Genomic DNA, 16,046 nt, shown 5'->3' on the forward strand with positions numbered 1-16,046 from the left:
CTTTATTTATTTATTTTTAGTTTTTTAGTTTTCCATCTTTTCTACACAAATGGGTGTTCTTTAAGTTCAGTAAAAAAAAAATCAGGTAAATGAGTGGAACTGCTCAGAAGGAGCAATTAGAATGGGCTAATTCTTGTCTCACTCTTTCCTTCTCCATTAAGGCATGTTTGCAACGGAAGCGCTAAGCAACATGAGTTTATTTTATCATCTACAAATTTTATCATTTACACAGTCATTAATATAAATGTATAGTCACTAGGAATTACCAGGAATTAGAGATAATACATAGCAGATACCTCACTAATCTCTAATTTTCTTTTTAATAATTACTCAAACCAGCACTGTATGGTTGCTTCTCACTCAGCAGGTCCTGGGCTGCAGCTGATAGACTCTGATAGACTCCTGTAGCTCCAGTAAGTACCAATAAGACTCCAGGGGCCATTCTAGAGTCCCTCTGAACACTATCATCACAATGCTTTACATTGGGGGCCCCCGGATATTTTATTGCTGCATAGAATCATCTATGTTGGAAAAGCCCTTCAGGATTAACTCCAACCATAAACCTGACCTACTGAGTCCCATCACTAAACCATGTCCCTTAGCACCCAGGACTGTTCTTAACCCTTACAATTTAACTGTGAAACCCATCAGCAAGCCCGTAAGTGAGAGTATTGTGGCTAAAAGCAAAAAAATTAGCCACACTCTTTAAGTGCCACCTAGGTGCTTAATAAAAATGAAAAATATTTTATGCTCTACAGAAGAAAGTGTGATCAAAACAGCCGGCAAGACCACGGAACCTGGTAACACTTTGTGAATGCAGCATTTCTAGGGATCTGGAACTGATTTGCACTGATGCAACTTTCCTGGAGGCCACAGCCACATGAAAACATTTGTACAGCAGGAATGAGATGTAAATGTACTATACCTTCATGCTGATTCCTTTCTAATTCAGAACTTATGTGCTTTATTATGCAGTGTCCAGTCCAGGTGTCTAAAGATAAGGATTTGTTCCTTGAACAGGAATGAAGAACCAGCATTTGTGTCATGTTGCATATGACCATACTACTACAAGATGAGTTTGTACTTCATTTCTTTGTATTTCGAAAATGCTATTCATTTTAATATGCTGGTCAGTGTCAGTACACACTCAGTATGGTGACTCTGAGAAATTGCTCAGAATATTGTTTTCCTAAATTATTTAGCAAATAATACATTATTTTAAACAATTTGGGATAAATCAAGCAGTTAAGCGCAGTTCTGTGCTACCACAAATGGTGTCTTTGCACACTAATTACTGTAATAACTGAGATGCTATTGTTGTCCATACCACTTCAGACTGTAGGGAGGTTATAATTCAGTTTTAATAGTTTAAAACAGTTCTTTGCTATACGAATGACAACAATGCTTGTTTTCATTTAGTATGTTGTATTTTGGAATGCACAAATAATTTATTTAAATAAAAGTATATACAAATATGATGAAGGAAAAACTCTACAGAGTTCAGTACAATGGCTGCATGCACTGGGAATGACGCTATGATTTGCTTCAGAGGAGTGGAGTATGAATTGAAAACTAGGAAAAATTTTGATGGTGTGCTGAAAATCCCATCACCACATCGAAGGGTCTTCAAACCTGAAACATATTATGAATAGAAAACTATTAAACACATTTTATAGTCCCTTCTGGGAAATGCAGAGTTACAACTGCTTAAAATTTTCATTTCAACAATAGTACTGATAAGGAATGCATATCCACATATGCAGCACAAGACTCCCAACAAAACAGATGAACCTTGAATGATTAAAAGTCTAGTAAACTATACTGAAATACAAATGTATTTTAAGAAAGCTTTAAAGCTTTCATTCAGGAGTAAACAGTTTCCAAAGAGAATGGAGCTAAACAAAGCCATCTTCAAGCAAAATTGAAGTTACTATCCAACATATTATCACTATATTCCACTGCTTAGTATCAAACATTTGAAATACATGTTGAAAGCAGTTCTGAGAGCAGGATTTGATCTAGTTGTTTCTGCTTGCAAAGAACTGTTCTGCCTACACAGAAAGATATTTAACGAGTAGTAGAACATGTAGAGAGATACACAGAAATGGATTTGCCATAATTTCTGCCATCTAAAAGTTGGGTGGCTAGTCTTAACTAACCATTTAATCTGCCTCTACAGCCACTGGAGAGACACCGACACACTGAGAGGGTAGTTAAGCCTGCCCATTTGAGGATGGAGCGGCTCACATGAGAGAGATCCATCTCTCTTGTTGGCTACACAGGAGCCTCAGCAGCTCCTTCACATGACATACTTGACTTTCATAGAAGCAGAATGCATACTCTTATTTGAGTCATAACTCCACAGGATCCACTAGATCAGAAAAACAACGTCTCACTTTTTTGTTATAAGAACTTACTTGTACTCAGATCAAAGCACCTCGCTGCAGTTCCTTGACTTCCTAACTTTCACCTGATTTCCATAAGAAAATCTTTGAACATTTTTCAGATGCTCTAACATACACTTCTGCTACGAGGCATATTTTAGTCAGCAAAAGTGAAGTGCTAAATTCAGCCAGCCATGCTGAACACAGTTGTTTCTTAATACCTCAGCATTCAGTTTTAGAGAACACATGAAATATGTCAAAGGCACATGATGTTTTAGAATACCATTTATTTAAGTTTAGAATAATACCAGCCTGCCTTTAATTCATTTAGTTTAGTTTCCTTCAAGAGGAGTGCTTATACAGACATGCTGTACTTGGGCATGTCCAACCTGTGGGGCTCCCCCAGTTTCTCCATGAGCTCTCAAACCCCCTGGACAATTTCCACTAGGTCAGAGAAAGGTACAGACATCTTGGAGATAGTAAGCTCCTGATATGTCATCTAACACAAGGCTGGATAGAAAGATGACATGATTATATCCTCACTTGGGGGTAAAAGCTGGAGTGGGGTGCAGAATCCATATTGTGTTTTATCCTAGAAAACATATCCATAGGAAACTAAACATCATTGTTCCCAGTACTCGCATAATTGTCATCAACGAATGATAAACATGTTTCTTTTTTCTCAGTTTAAAGTGCTGTTACAGGGGGGTATGAGATAAAAATCTGTTTCTCATCAGTTCTTGGTCTTAAATGCAGACTTATTTGTTATTTCGCTCATGAGTCTTAGCTCCCTGGCGTGTTATAAATAGCATTATTGAAACAATAACAACCATAAAATCTTGTTGTAAAGGGGGGGAAATTACAGAAAGTATCAGACTTTGTACTACCCTCTGTGTTGCTTCAAATTCATGGCAGCGGAAATTTCCCATTATGTGAGGATTCTGCCTTCTCATTACAAAACACAAAACAGTCTCAAAGATTTCAGTGTACTCCATGCAGTTTTTTACATAAGCATCTGTGGATAAAACCATCTCCCAACAGCTGTGGTTAGTCATCAAACCATAAGTCAACATTCTTCCTACACGTGGATCCGCAAAACTGATGGACTCACCATTGACAGCAAAGTTTTGGTTGCCTCCTGTTGACATCATCATCCCCAAAGTTCAGTGCTACAATCTATTGCAGTTAACTATTTAACTAGTTTAATCAAGCTTTTGCACAACGGATGGAAGTGCAGAGCTTGTGGACTCCTGAGATGAGTGCTGCACAAAACATTTATTTCCATGGCAGTGTTATCAGCAAGCTTCATACAAGCTTCATACTTTCAGTAAAGGCCTAAAATGAGCTTATTCATGGGTTTTTTGTGACTGAAATGAATGTTTTATTTCACCACTAAATAAAAATAAACCCCCCTGTATATAGGAAAAGTGAAGGAAAATTTTCACAGCTGCATAAATTGTGGTCACCACTACAGTGTCTTACATTGTAACTTCAGTGTCATTACCTAATTATACATAACACATTTGACATTCCATTGCTGCTCAAAACACCACTGTTCTTTCAAACCAAGTGCAAATGGAAATATAAAGGCCTTTTTTCCCCCGCTTTGTGAAACATTAAGTACAAAATAAGTGTGAAATACTGTATTTTAAAGAACAGTCACAGCTTTGCATTTGTAAATAAACACATCTGCACATTTACCTCTCAGCATGCTTCTTTAAAGGAGAAAAATGTCAACTTGTGGAGTAGGAAACAAATAAAAATATGCCATCTTCGGGGATCCAACATGTAAGTGAATCAACATCGGGCATCAGTGCACAATTCTGTGTAATAAAGCCCAGTAAAGGGTAAGCCTTACAGAACAATTCCCCTCTTCAGCCAGCAGGTACTGCCTGCTCCCAAAATCAGGAAGCAAGGAGCTTGGACTAAACTGTACCTGGGAAAGCATTTCTTGTATTGATAGGATGATTCTCCCAGGAGGGGAGTAAACTCTTCGAAAGGGCTGACAATAGCAGGACACGGGGAAATAAATTTAAGTTAAAAGAGGGAAGATTAAGGTTGGATGTTAGGGGGAAGTTCTTCACTAGGAGAGTGGTTAGGCCCTGGAACAGGCTGCCCAGGGAGGTTGTGGATGCCCCGTCCTTGGAGGTGTTCAAGACCAGGTTGGACGGGGCCCTGGGCAACCTGATCTAGTAAAGGTGTATGTTTGGTGGCCCTGCCAGGCAGGGGGGTTGGAACTACATGATCCTTGAGGTCTCTTCCAACCCGGCTCATTCTGTGATTCTGTGATTCTGTGATTCTAGTTCTTAGCAAAGAAAGAAGTTGAAAGTGTTTGTGAGGATATGTTTATCTAGCTGTTGGTGGCATGTGTTTTCTCCCCATGAAACACACTTATTGATAATAAATAGGACTGTTAAATCTAAGTTAGAAATGAAAGGCACTGTAAAAGACATACCGGGATCTAGGAATGTTTTCTGTGCTTTCCCTCAACAAGAGGTCTGAGATCAGTGTCTCTGGGCTTGATCTCTTTCCATATCTAAGAAAAAAGGAAAAAAGGATATTTTTATTCGTCTTGATATTTAATAATGAAGATTAAGCAGAGAACCATTAGGCAGAAAAAATCTAAATACAGTTGATATTAAAACAACTTTACAGCAAGTATTTTAATTTAATTGATCTACTCATGTTAGAAAACGTTCTTCAGTATTTCTTTCAATATATATTTTTTACAATTGTTACCTGATTATATCAAGCAATTCTATGCTTCTCAATTCGATGGATGTTCCTAGATATTCTAGGACCTTTAACCTTACCGATATGAGCATGAAGGAGGAAGCTGTGTATGACAAGACTCTGGGCACACCACCGCTGCCTACAAATCCAATTCCATCATCTTACTAATTTTCTCATAGTTTTACATACTATTGTGTCCTTCATTAGAAATCACATAAATGAGGAATCAAATTTATCTATGATATGAACAGTACACAAAACTCATACATGCCACTGTGTCCAAAGAACCGGTCCAGATTTAGAAAAGGTAACTAGTGTATTTTGAGGTGCCCACTCCATACCACATTAGGTCATAAAAACTAAGCTGCCCCAAAGCAATAACCAATCTTGAACTACATGGCTATGGGAGAGAAAGCACCCATCAGAATCAGAGTTGTCCTTTGGTTGAATGGGAGGTCATCTGCTACTTTTGTCTTCTCCTTACACAGTGGCTGTCTATTTGTTTGTTTCTTTTTTTTTTAATCATGAATATTTACCATACATTGTTCAACAGTTAAAATACAGCAATTCCTCATTCTCGGAAAGAATTTTCTCTCTTTTTCTCAGAAAACAGAAGCAACAACAAACAACCATCTTGAGAGACAGTTACAATAAGAACTCATTCGATTACCAGTGACAACTGTAACCAAACTGCTCCCTAGGTTGGAAAGAATTAAGATCATGGTTTGTAACTTGTGTATGTATTTAGTCTGAATCACAAAGCACATTAACAGATAATAGCTCTGTGAGCATCACTTGAGTGAAAATTCTAGCTCCAGAGAAGCCAAAGGTGCCATCAAGGACTAACATTTTATCCTTTGCTATCAAGACAGTTCTCTAATAGCTTAATCTAATTTTGGGGAGGGAGGCAGCTTTATCAGTTGATGTCTTATTTTCCTGAACACTGAACACATTTCTCACTTTATCATTTTATTTCTCTTAGTATTACTGCCTCACCTTGGTCATTTTAGAATATCATGTTTGGTCCAGAAATAGAAAGTATCAAATTTGGATTTTTAAAACAAATCTCTCAATCTAAACTGACTGAAAGGTTAAATGCTATTACAATAATGCAATCAAGAATGATGTTGAATAAAAAGCCATGCATTCTATCACCATAAAGGGATTTCTTTCCTGTTCCCTACTCCAATTAATAAGGATGTGGCCATGGCTTCAACTGAGGGGTAATCTAATTTTGCCTTTGTTTTTTAAGAAATTTATTTAACAAATCCAACAGCTTGCTCCAGCAGCTCACATCTGGGCAAAAAGTCTCACTAATCTCTTGTAAAGTTTTCTCTGAGCAAGAAATAGGTAGCAACCTTCAGTAATGCAGAGATTTGCTCAATGGTGAAGAACTCTTTTGGAGATACATACATTATGTGAGTCCTTCCAGCATGGCAAGACCAGTGATGCTACCTATACAGGACCTTGTCCACCTATACCACTTTGTCCTGAAACAGCAAAGCTGCACATCAAGTGTTCCTTGGATGCACCAACTGGTGTGAACAAGGAGCAGCTGTTCTTCCTACATCAGGTGACAAAGCTTCCGCTCTACCCCACGATTTTGCTGCTGGGAAACAACCATGATACAGTCATAATGCAAAGAGGTCATGAGCAGTTGTGAAAGCAAAGCCTCAGTGTAGATGCTCTCTTCTTCCAGCTGCTTCATGCTTGCTCTGTGTCTTTGGTGCATCTGATGCACTGAGACAACACAAACACAGAAATCCAGGCCTTTTTTTGGAGTTTGGAAAACATGAAAGGAAGAGGGCCTGCTGGTTACAGGGCATGCAGGTAGCACCAAACAGCAGTAGAAAAGATTCAAAGAAAGCTGGGCTCTGAAGAAAGCTCCCAAACAGTGCAACAGAGGGGCACAAGGCAAGGAATGGGACAGTTTTGAGGACAGAAGTGGGATTAGTGCAAAGATACATGGACATCCGCAGTGCAGGAGTCTACAGCTGTGCTGGTCACTTTAGGTACTCTTCTCATCTGTGAAGATCTGGAACCTTGTTAACAATGGGTTTCATCCAAAATGAGAAGTCTGAAGCAGACCTGGAGTTCAACAGGTACCTATTTCCCTCAGATCACCTCAAAGAGGTACAAAGCAGATGTATGCATATGGCTAAAGCCAAGTGAGATGGGATGTGAGGGAGAAGGACCCTAAAGGAGAGAGGGAGCAAAGCAGCCACGCAGAAAAGGGCTAAAGTCAAGAGAAGGAGGGTTTGGAAGGAGCTTCACTGGAGCAGGGGTTAAGATCCCCTGGATTATGGTCACTCACAGAGAATGACACTCAAATGCCAAAAGCAGAAAGATGAGCCAGAACGTTATTCATAATCACATAAACGTCAAACAAGAGTAGATAGATGAACTGAAGAGACAAAAAAGCATCGATCTCAACCCACGCTGCTCCATCCCATAGCAAGCGGCCTGTGGACTGGGCCCAGCCCCAGCAGCCTGCTCACATGGGGTGAGCCCCAGGCCCTGCCATCTCCCCACCACAGGGCTGGCTGAAGAAACACCAAGGGCAGAACCAAACACTTGAGCAATAGTCAGCTCCGATACCTCTGCTGCAACAGAACAAGTGATGCACATGTTTAGATCAGTATGCTGATAAAGACAGCAATTCATTTTGCAAGTGAACATCACTGCTGAAGCAGGAGCTCTGTCACCTTATTTTACTGCTGTTAATTCGCCACAGAAGAGAAAGAGCACATTTCTGGTTGTTGGAGTGTTTGTTTTCAAGTTCAGCCTTCTAGACAGCTTTAAAATCAAGTTGTTACCATAGTGATTTTATCTGTCCATTTTCTTTTAATTCCAGGTCAATCCTGTCCCCCTTAGATACAAAAAGAAGACATAGGATGGTAGTATTGATGGAACCTGAATGAGAAAACTGAAATAATGAATAACTATTCCGTTCATTTCAGAGCCTAAATACAGGTGAAAGCAGCCTCAGTCTCTGAGCTGTGTACTTGCATCCAAGTCATAAGCAAAGAAAGCCATACAAAGTTAAAGCAAGCACGTGATCAAGTGGTTGGCAGCCCTGGCCATGGCAGGGGGTTGGAGCCAAATCTTTTAGGAATCCCCAACCTTATCATGCTATGATTCTGTGATTCTACATTTCTATAGTGGAGGATGAATATAGAAGGAGGGGGCTGTTCAGCTTTGTACCTTTTAAATCAGAAACAGAGTCAAAAAAAGGTGGAGATACGAAACCATCCCAGTGCATGCAAGAGAAAGGGGCAGCAGCAGGAACAGATTATTTTAGCAGTCATCTGACAAAAAGTTACAAGAGCACAGAGCACAGCACAGAAACGCACTGCACACACAAACAGCTGGGAATATTGCTTTAAAAGTCCAGGACCGAAGAACCATGATGTTATCAGCCTCCTCATCTCTGCTATGGTATTAGCACACAGGCAGACAATGTCATGGTTTTGCTGGGAAAGCTCTCAGCTACACCATAGCCTCCCTTCTGATTTAACTTTTCAGACTTCTACAGGGACACACGCAAGCCTAATTATAGATCTCTCATCTGGTTTTGATATTAAACAAATAGATATGCCAAAGGTCTTCTGGGTCATGCGCAGTTCAGGGACCTCAGGGAAGGCTTCTATTAATCAGTCTAATCTGGACAGATGCTTGTTCTTGTTCGTGGTCTTGAGAGAGTTTTTGTCAGACCGCTGGGGTTTGGGGCACTCGCTGCTCTATTAAGTAGCTGACAAAGCGTTTCAACTCCTACAACTTCTCAGCAAAGGGCGCTTTTCCCCAGTGAAACCTTCACTAGTCAGTGGCAGCGATACAAGTGTCAAACAGCTCCTACTGCCCAGCCTCATCCTCCCCAGGGTTAGTTATATTTGCTCTCAATTTTGAGGGGGACACTGCCCTGTGGCCATGCTCCTGCCCACCAGGGGCCAGAAAGGGCTGAAGGAGAGGAGGCAGCGTCGGGGCAGGTGGAAATCCACCTCCAGATCCAAGGAGTGCGGGCACCACATCCTGCCCCTGCCGGCGGTTTTCCCGCAGGATCAGAGGTGAGACCCGTGTCCGCGACGGGCATCCCGCTGCCCTCCCTCCCGCCTCGCCCCGGGGGAAGGGCAGCCCAGAGTGCGGGGATGGGGACGCAGCCGGGCGCTCTGCCTACCTCTGCCTGGTGATGAGGTTGATGTAGTGCCTCAAAGCCGAGTAGTATCTGGCCATGTCCTCTGCGGGAGCGTCCTCTCCGGGGCTGTCCGGTTTGGAGGGGTACGCTTCTGCCAGCGTCCCCAGGCAGACCAGCAGCGACAGGGCGAAAGTCAGCACCGACACCCACAGCCTCATGGTGCCCTGCATCTGGACGGCGAGCGGGGAAAAAGCGGCCGTCAGCGCCAGCCTCGACGGCAGAGCAGCGCGGCCGCCCCCCGACGCGCAGCCCCGCGACCCTCGGCCCCGTGTCCGTGCCCACCCCGTCTCGGTACTCACGGCGGCGGCTGCAGCGGAGCGGCTCTGGGCGAGGCTCGGAGCTTCTTGCCCGTGGGTCGGGGCTCCCGAGTGCGGGACTCCGCGCCTCGCCGGGGTGTTTTAAGGCTTCCCCGGCAGGCAGGAGGGGCCTTGGGCGATCACGCCTCGCCAGCCCCGGCCCCCTCTGCCAAACCTCCGCCTGCGCCCTGCCCCGGGAGGGGCACCGGGCGGGGCCGGGCGCCGCCGCCGTCCCCCGCATCAAGCGCACCGGCAGCGGGGCAGATCCCCCTCCGGCATCGGGGGTCCCCGATGTGGCTGTCCGAGAGCGGCAGAGGAGGGGGAGCGGGGGTGGGAGGAAGCGTACCCGGCTCCTGTGGCATCGGGGGGTCCCAGCCTGGATCTGCTTAGCGGGAGTGCTGCCCGACCCAGTGCCAAAGAAAGTCTTAAGAAGGTTTGGGGCATCCAGAAATGTCAAATCAGTACCACAGGCTCAGGCATTGCCCCCACTAAATAAATACACCTCGAGGGTTACCTGCCCAGGGAGCTGGCTGCCGAGCGGCATCAATGAAATTGTCACTCTGCACTCACTGCCAGGATGGCCCTGCGTACCCATGGCTGCCTTCTGAGCGACTGTCCTGCATCTTATTGTGTTATATTACTGTGCCTAAATAACACATCACAGCAAACAGCCCACCACCAGCACCATGGGATCCTGCTCTGACCCATGGTGGTTGCCCCCAGCTGAATGGCACACGACAGCTTCTCACAGGATGGGGCTGCAGGGACCAATCCGTCCAACATGCCTGATTTTGGGGTCTCTTTAAACTTGCCCAGACCTTGAGTCCTTAAAGAGAAATGGGCACCTTACAGCGAGCTAACCCCTCATACAGTGGAGCTCTGAGACAATGTTCAAGAAACATTTGGACAGCACTCTCAGAAATATGGTTTGAGTGCTGCTGTGTGGAGCCAGGAGTTGTATTCAGTAATCCTTGTGAGTCCCATCCAGATGGGGGTACTCTGCTGTTCTCTGATTCTAAGCAGGATGGGCATCCCTCAACAACATATCTTTCTGCACTGACACCCACCAGCAGAAAGCTGACATTGTGTAGGGTGAAGCCAACTCAGACAGAGTTTCTGAATTTGTTGAAGAGTGTGGTGGAGTTAGCAACCACTCATACGTATTAGTAAAACCAAATTAATTCTTTAGAAACAGGTAATTTGATTAGTGTCTTGATGACCAATGACTAATTCCAGTTGGAATGACAAATCATGACTCTAAACAGATCTTATTTTTGCTGTACTTTGAAGGTACAATAACAACCGCACAAGTAAAAATATCAGACATGCTGACAGAAAACTTAAAGACACCTTCTAAAATTGTATTATGCATATACTACATCACAGGTAGTTATTCATTGCTATAGTTATTAATATATGTAGTTACTGCTTTAATAATCATAGAATATATTTTGAAAAGCAATAATCAGGCAAGAGTAAAGCCGGAAATCATTTTCATCACTCTACATTGCCCCCAAAACCCTTATCAAGTAAATGACTCCTGCAGCATGTGAAGAAACTCACTGGTCTGTGTCCATCTCAAGCCATGGAAGCAAAGAAAATTCCAAAGCTCTTAACATCAAAATAGTCTGAACTCTTCATGACTCAGTAGTGCATTGGCCACAAACCCGACAGCAAAATTGCAGCTCTCTTTTATCAAATGCTGCCTGAAGAATTTTAATGCATGTGAGGAACTTTCCATGGCATAGCCAGAGACTCCAACTTCTGACTGCAGCACCATGGGTGACACCATGCCCCACCACGTGGCCTTGCTGCACCCCATGCACTCTGTTCCCCCAGCAGCAACATTTCTGTGGCACCACTGAAGAACACTGAAGGTGTTCATGTTGACTCAGTGTAAAATCACAGAATCATTAATGCTGGAAAAGAACACTGAGGTCACCTAGTCCAACCACCAACTCACCCCCACCATGCCCACTGACCATGCCCCTCATCGCCACATCTGTACAGTTCTCAAACCCCTCCAGGGATGGTGACACCATTACCTCCCTGGTCAGCCTGTGCCACTGCATCAACACACTGTCAGAGAAGAAATCTTTCCAGATATCCAATGTGAACTTCTTCTGGTGTAACTTGAGGCCATTTTGTCTCATCCTATATCTTAAATACCAGGAATAAGAGGCCAGCTCCCACATTTCCATAACCTCTTTCAGGCAGTTGAAGAGATATAAGGTCTTCCCTGAGCCTCCTCTTCTCCACACTGAACAATTCCAGCTTGTTGTGACCAAAGTGCAGGGTCTGGCACTTGGTCAGAAGCAGTCTGACCCCTGTGACACAGCAAATGTGAGCAACTGCGCTTTGCTTCCGTCACTTTTCCTGTCCCACACCAAATCCAACAAGCCACCAAATCCAAATCTTGCACCCATCTGGTTTGTCAGCTTTGAGGGGTGCAGGGGACCCGCAGGGACAGCACTGCAGCCCAACACAGCAGGAAGACACATCACAGTACTCTGCTCCAGCCTGGCTCTATCACAGCCACCTCCTGTGCCCTCAGCACTGGACGTGACTTTGTCACCTTTAAACCATTTCACAAGTGTCTTCCAGTCACGCCCCACTCTGTGTGGGATGCCAAACTGTACCACTTGCTGCATAACTGCAGGATATTACTTCTTGTACAGTTCCAGCATTCAATGTAGGAGATCCCAAGTGATGAGTCCAACATTTTATTCCAAATGATTTAGGAGGATATTGTTCCAGTGTTAACTCCTGCTGCTGCTTTAAGGGCCTCTCAGCATTTGCACACAGGCTGTAGCCTGGAAATATATTCTGCCCTCCACAGTGCCGATTTGAAGCACTGCTTGGTGTCAGAGGTGTGCAAACACCCTATTCCATCTTTCCATTAAGAAGACACCTTAGAGATTTCTGAGGATGGAAACTTTTGTGTTGGAATATAGAGCAATGGATGGTCCGTCACTGTGGGGAAAAAGTGAAAAGGAAGATAACGATCAGATTTTATCTATGCTTTAGTGACATGGTATGTAAAGATTCAAGCTAATTAGCCTACAAATATCAGACAACACCATGAACATGAAGATGTCCAACATATCTTTCCATAAGCAGCATAAAGGTGTAATAAAATCGTGTCATTTATTAATGGCAATACATATGATTGCATTAAAGTGTGTTCTTTGCAATAATTAAAACTAAATATAATGTTATTAAATTTGGAAACAGTGTGAATTATAGCATGCTTTTTGTGGTATTAACTGAATTAAAGCTTTATTATTATTATTATTATTATTATTATTATTATTATTATTATTACAAATATACACAATTACATTTAGACTAATTGATCTTAGTGGTCTTTTCAAACCTTAATGATGTGTGATCAATGATCTTGAACTACCATTCCATTAAAGCCCACTAATAGCCCTTCTTTTAAATACAAGAACAAGGCATCTGCAAGTACAAGAAAAGCATTAAAAACTGGAGCCCCTGGAAGACAGATGAGCTACCAGGAACCTGGAAATGGCAGATTTTATCATCTGATGTTGCCTGCACTCTTGCAATTAAAATGTCTCAGTAAAGGTTTCTATAACTGAGCAAACCATCTTTGGGACTGGAAGTTCAGTCAGATAAGCACTGTATAATTATTCAGTAGTCACATGAATTTATCTGAACCTATTTGGACAGAAAACTGGCCTGTTGATTTACAAAATCTCTCTCACACACTTTACAGTATTGCCGATTTCAGTCTGCTTTCAGAATAGCTTCTCATTGTACTTTGATGCATCACACCAATACACATTTTCAGACTTTTATGGGCTCCTTTCAGTGCTTTTATTCAGCTGCCCTGTACGTAGCAGTAAGAGTTGAACAGAACATCCTGTGATCCCAGAGCAATGACCCCTCCTGGCTACTTGGTAATAGCACTATTTTCAAGAAGTGTATTTGTGAATCCAGTAAATGTTATGAAGGTTCATTATATTCCACCAATTCCTGCCCATGGCAGGGGGTTAGACTTAGGTTATCTTTAAAGTTCCTTTCAACCCAAGCCATCCTACAGTTCTATGTATAACTTTGCAACTTAGCAGCCCTCCTTGGCATGGACCACTTCTGGCAGTGCATGAACATACACCATACAACCACTTGACTGTAAGCTGAAGAACTAGGATGGAATAAATTGTTAAGTCCATGCTGAAGACCCCGCAAAAATTTGACTCACAGTCACTGCAGCATATGACTAGAAATCAGAAAAATAAAACCTGGTTTCAGTGGAATCTTTAAATGAAAGCTGTTGGGTGGTGGTTTTTTGTTTATTTTGTTTTTTTGTTGTTGTTTTTCCTGCAAACACAGCCAGGCTTCTGAAATGCCACAACACAGTCAAAGGGCCATCAGCAATTGTCTCGGGGACATATGGTAAAAAGCTCAGTTTTGACATGAATGCAATGATACTCAAATAAGCGGCAGAACTATAAACAGTACTTGCAACTGTAATGACATTTGTTTTGCTGCACCTTCTTTCCATTCCTACTCTCTCAGGACAAACAAACTATACAGAGAGATTTCTGGCATGGAGATCAGAATGCAACCTCTGGGAACACGTCTACTGATGAGACCAAAGTCAGGAAGGAACAGTTTATGAGAAGGTAGTGGTATAAAGCAAATGAAGCAAAACAGTGTTGATATCAGAAGCAGAAATTTATCCTCAATGAAATAAATAGATTTTTTATGCATGTAAGATGAGGAAGTTGGCAAAGCTGTCGTGACTTAAAGACAACCAGAATTACTAGAAATAACCATTCTCTGCTTCTTCAGTGAATGTCTTGACTGCAATCCTTTAAGGAGGGAAAACGGAGAAGAAGTGAGAGAAGCCCAAACAGGCTGTACTGTGAGATTGTGCTGAGATGACTCTGCCTGAAAAGGCAAGCGGCAAAAACTTGCCTGAAACATAAGAGATAGCAGAGGTTGGTGGGACTGTGCCAAGGACTGAAGAAATCCAATCACGCTCATACAGAGAACAGTCACACAGCTTACCTGCAGGGAATAAATCAGAGAGGCAGATATACAAAAGACATCTGCAAAGGCTTCTGAAAAACCCTCCTATGTGCGTTCATTTATAGAGTATTACCACTTACTGATATGTGCACGGCAATGAATTCATCTACATCCGAGGCACTGGAGCTGAAAAACTACTTTATGCTTAAAATGTGGATATAATACAGACCAAAAAATAAAAATAAAAAATCTCCCAGCAGATTAATAGTCCAAGCACAGTCAGAATCACTTTCGCTTCCTGTCCTGAAACAGTGACACAGCTGAGTGCAAACTTTATCCTGGATGGTTTCAGAATTGTGTATGTTTGACGCTTTATTACTCATCGAGGAATGTAGTGCAGGAAACCTCCAGTGCTAAAGCTACAGCACTTTTAAAAGGGGATCTAAACATGGAGATGGGGTGATATATTGATGAACTCAATGGTAATACAGGATGGGATTTACTAGCATAAACTATCTAAAAAATAGGCTCCTGATTTAAGTGGCCCAGACTCACCCTGTGGTCAAAACAAGAAAAAGGCAAGTGGCTGTGGAGTAATTCACCTAAGGTAAGTTATCTCCACAACTGGGACCACATTGGGAGATGCTCCTCTCTCCCTGTCCTCTTAAAACAGAGATCATAGACTACCCAGATGAGCACAGCCAAATAAACCAATAACAAAACACACACTGGTAGCAGGGAATCCTCAGCCATCGCAAGGGCTTAGATTCCACAGAGGACCACCACAGCTGGCTGCATTAGAGATCATTCCTCACTGACATCATGAGATCCACATTTGAGAAGACAGGTGTGGAGTTTAGAAAAGGGTCACATATTTAGGGCAGCATCATGAAGAATGGGATGGTCTCACAGAGCAGGGACATATGGAAATGTCATGACACCCTCCTAAAAAGATGTCCAAGTAGCCTTAGGTTCACTCTGGCCTTGAACAGTTTGTCTGTCTTACTAATAGATTTTTATTCACATCTAGTGGATTAGCTCCATCAGATAAAGCCCATGCTCGACCATTAATTCAGTAAATCTGACATCAGGAAAGAGATTGTTTCTCTATTATTCTGTGTTTGAATTTTTGTTTTTCTTCTTGCTGACTGGTACAGTGTGGAGTGTAAGAGCTTAGCGACTGCAATTGTAACCACAGGTTCACTGTGGCTATGAAAAGCACAAGAACATGGATAACAAATTCTATTTTTGAAACATACTTTTCCTAAAAAGGTCTCATAGGGTTAGAATTAATTACCTATTCCATATTTTAATTCTTATTATTTACTTCTAAACCACTCACACACATTTCTGCCCGGCACTACAGTCCCAGAAGGTCCATCAAAACACATCTTCAAAAAACAAGACTGAAAATGGATTCTGCCTGATGTAAGCACACAC

At 42.5% G+C, this 16,046-nt stretch overlaps 1 protein-coding gene across 1 annotated transcript; it reads right to left on the minus strand.

The window, feature by feature from the left end:
• Positions 1-1,408: 1,408 nt before the first annotated feature.
• Positions 1,409-9,681, minus strand: NPY (neuropeptide Y). The gene is made up of 4 exons (XM_015853870.3): positions 9,609-9,681; positions 9,292-9,479; positions 4,840-4,920; positions 1,409-1,632 (listed from the first exon to the last, which is right to left on the minus strand). The coding sequence occupies exons 2-4, from the start codon at positions 9,477-9,479 to the stop codon at positions 1,608-1,610; spliced, it is 294 nt and encodes a 97-aa protein (XP_015709356.1). The 5' UTR covers positions 9,609-9,681; the 3' UTR covers positions 1,409-1,607.
• Positions 9,682-16,046: the final 6,365 nt, after the last annotated feature.

The sequence above is a fragment of the Coturnix japonica genome, chromosome 2 (genome assembly GCF_054131305.1).
Source record: "Coturnix japonica strain WE chromosome 2, WE-NBRP24, whole genome shotgun sequence".
Taxonomy (NCBI): Eukaryota; Metazoa; Chordata; class Aves; order Galliformes; family Phasianidae; genus Coturnix; species Coturnix japonica.

Bases quoted from the DNA above. Each gene is read 5' to 3' on its own strand.
- NPY (XM_015853870.3), bottom strand. From the start codon at position 9,479: ATGCAGGGCACCATGAGGCTGTGGGTGTCGGTGCTGACTTTCGCCCTG. The intron at 4,921-9,291 runs GTAGGCAGAGCG...CTTTTTTCTTAG, and splicing joins AACCTCATCACCAGGCAGAG to ATATGGAAAGAGATCAAGCC. The intron at 1,633-4,839 runs GTATGTCTTTTA...AATATGTTTCAG, and splicing joins GAAAACATTCCTAGATCCCG to GTTTGAAGACCCTTCGATGT.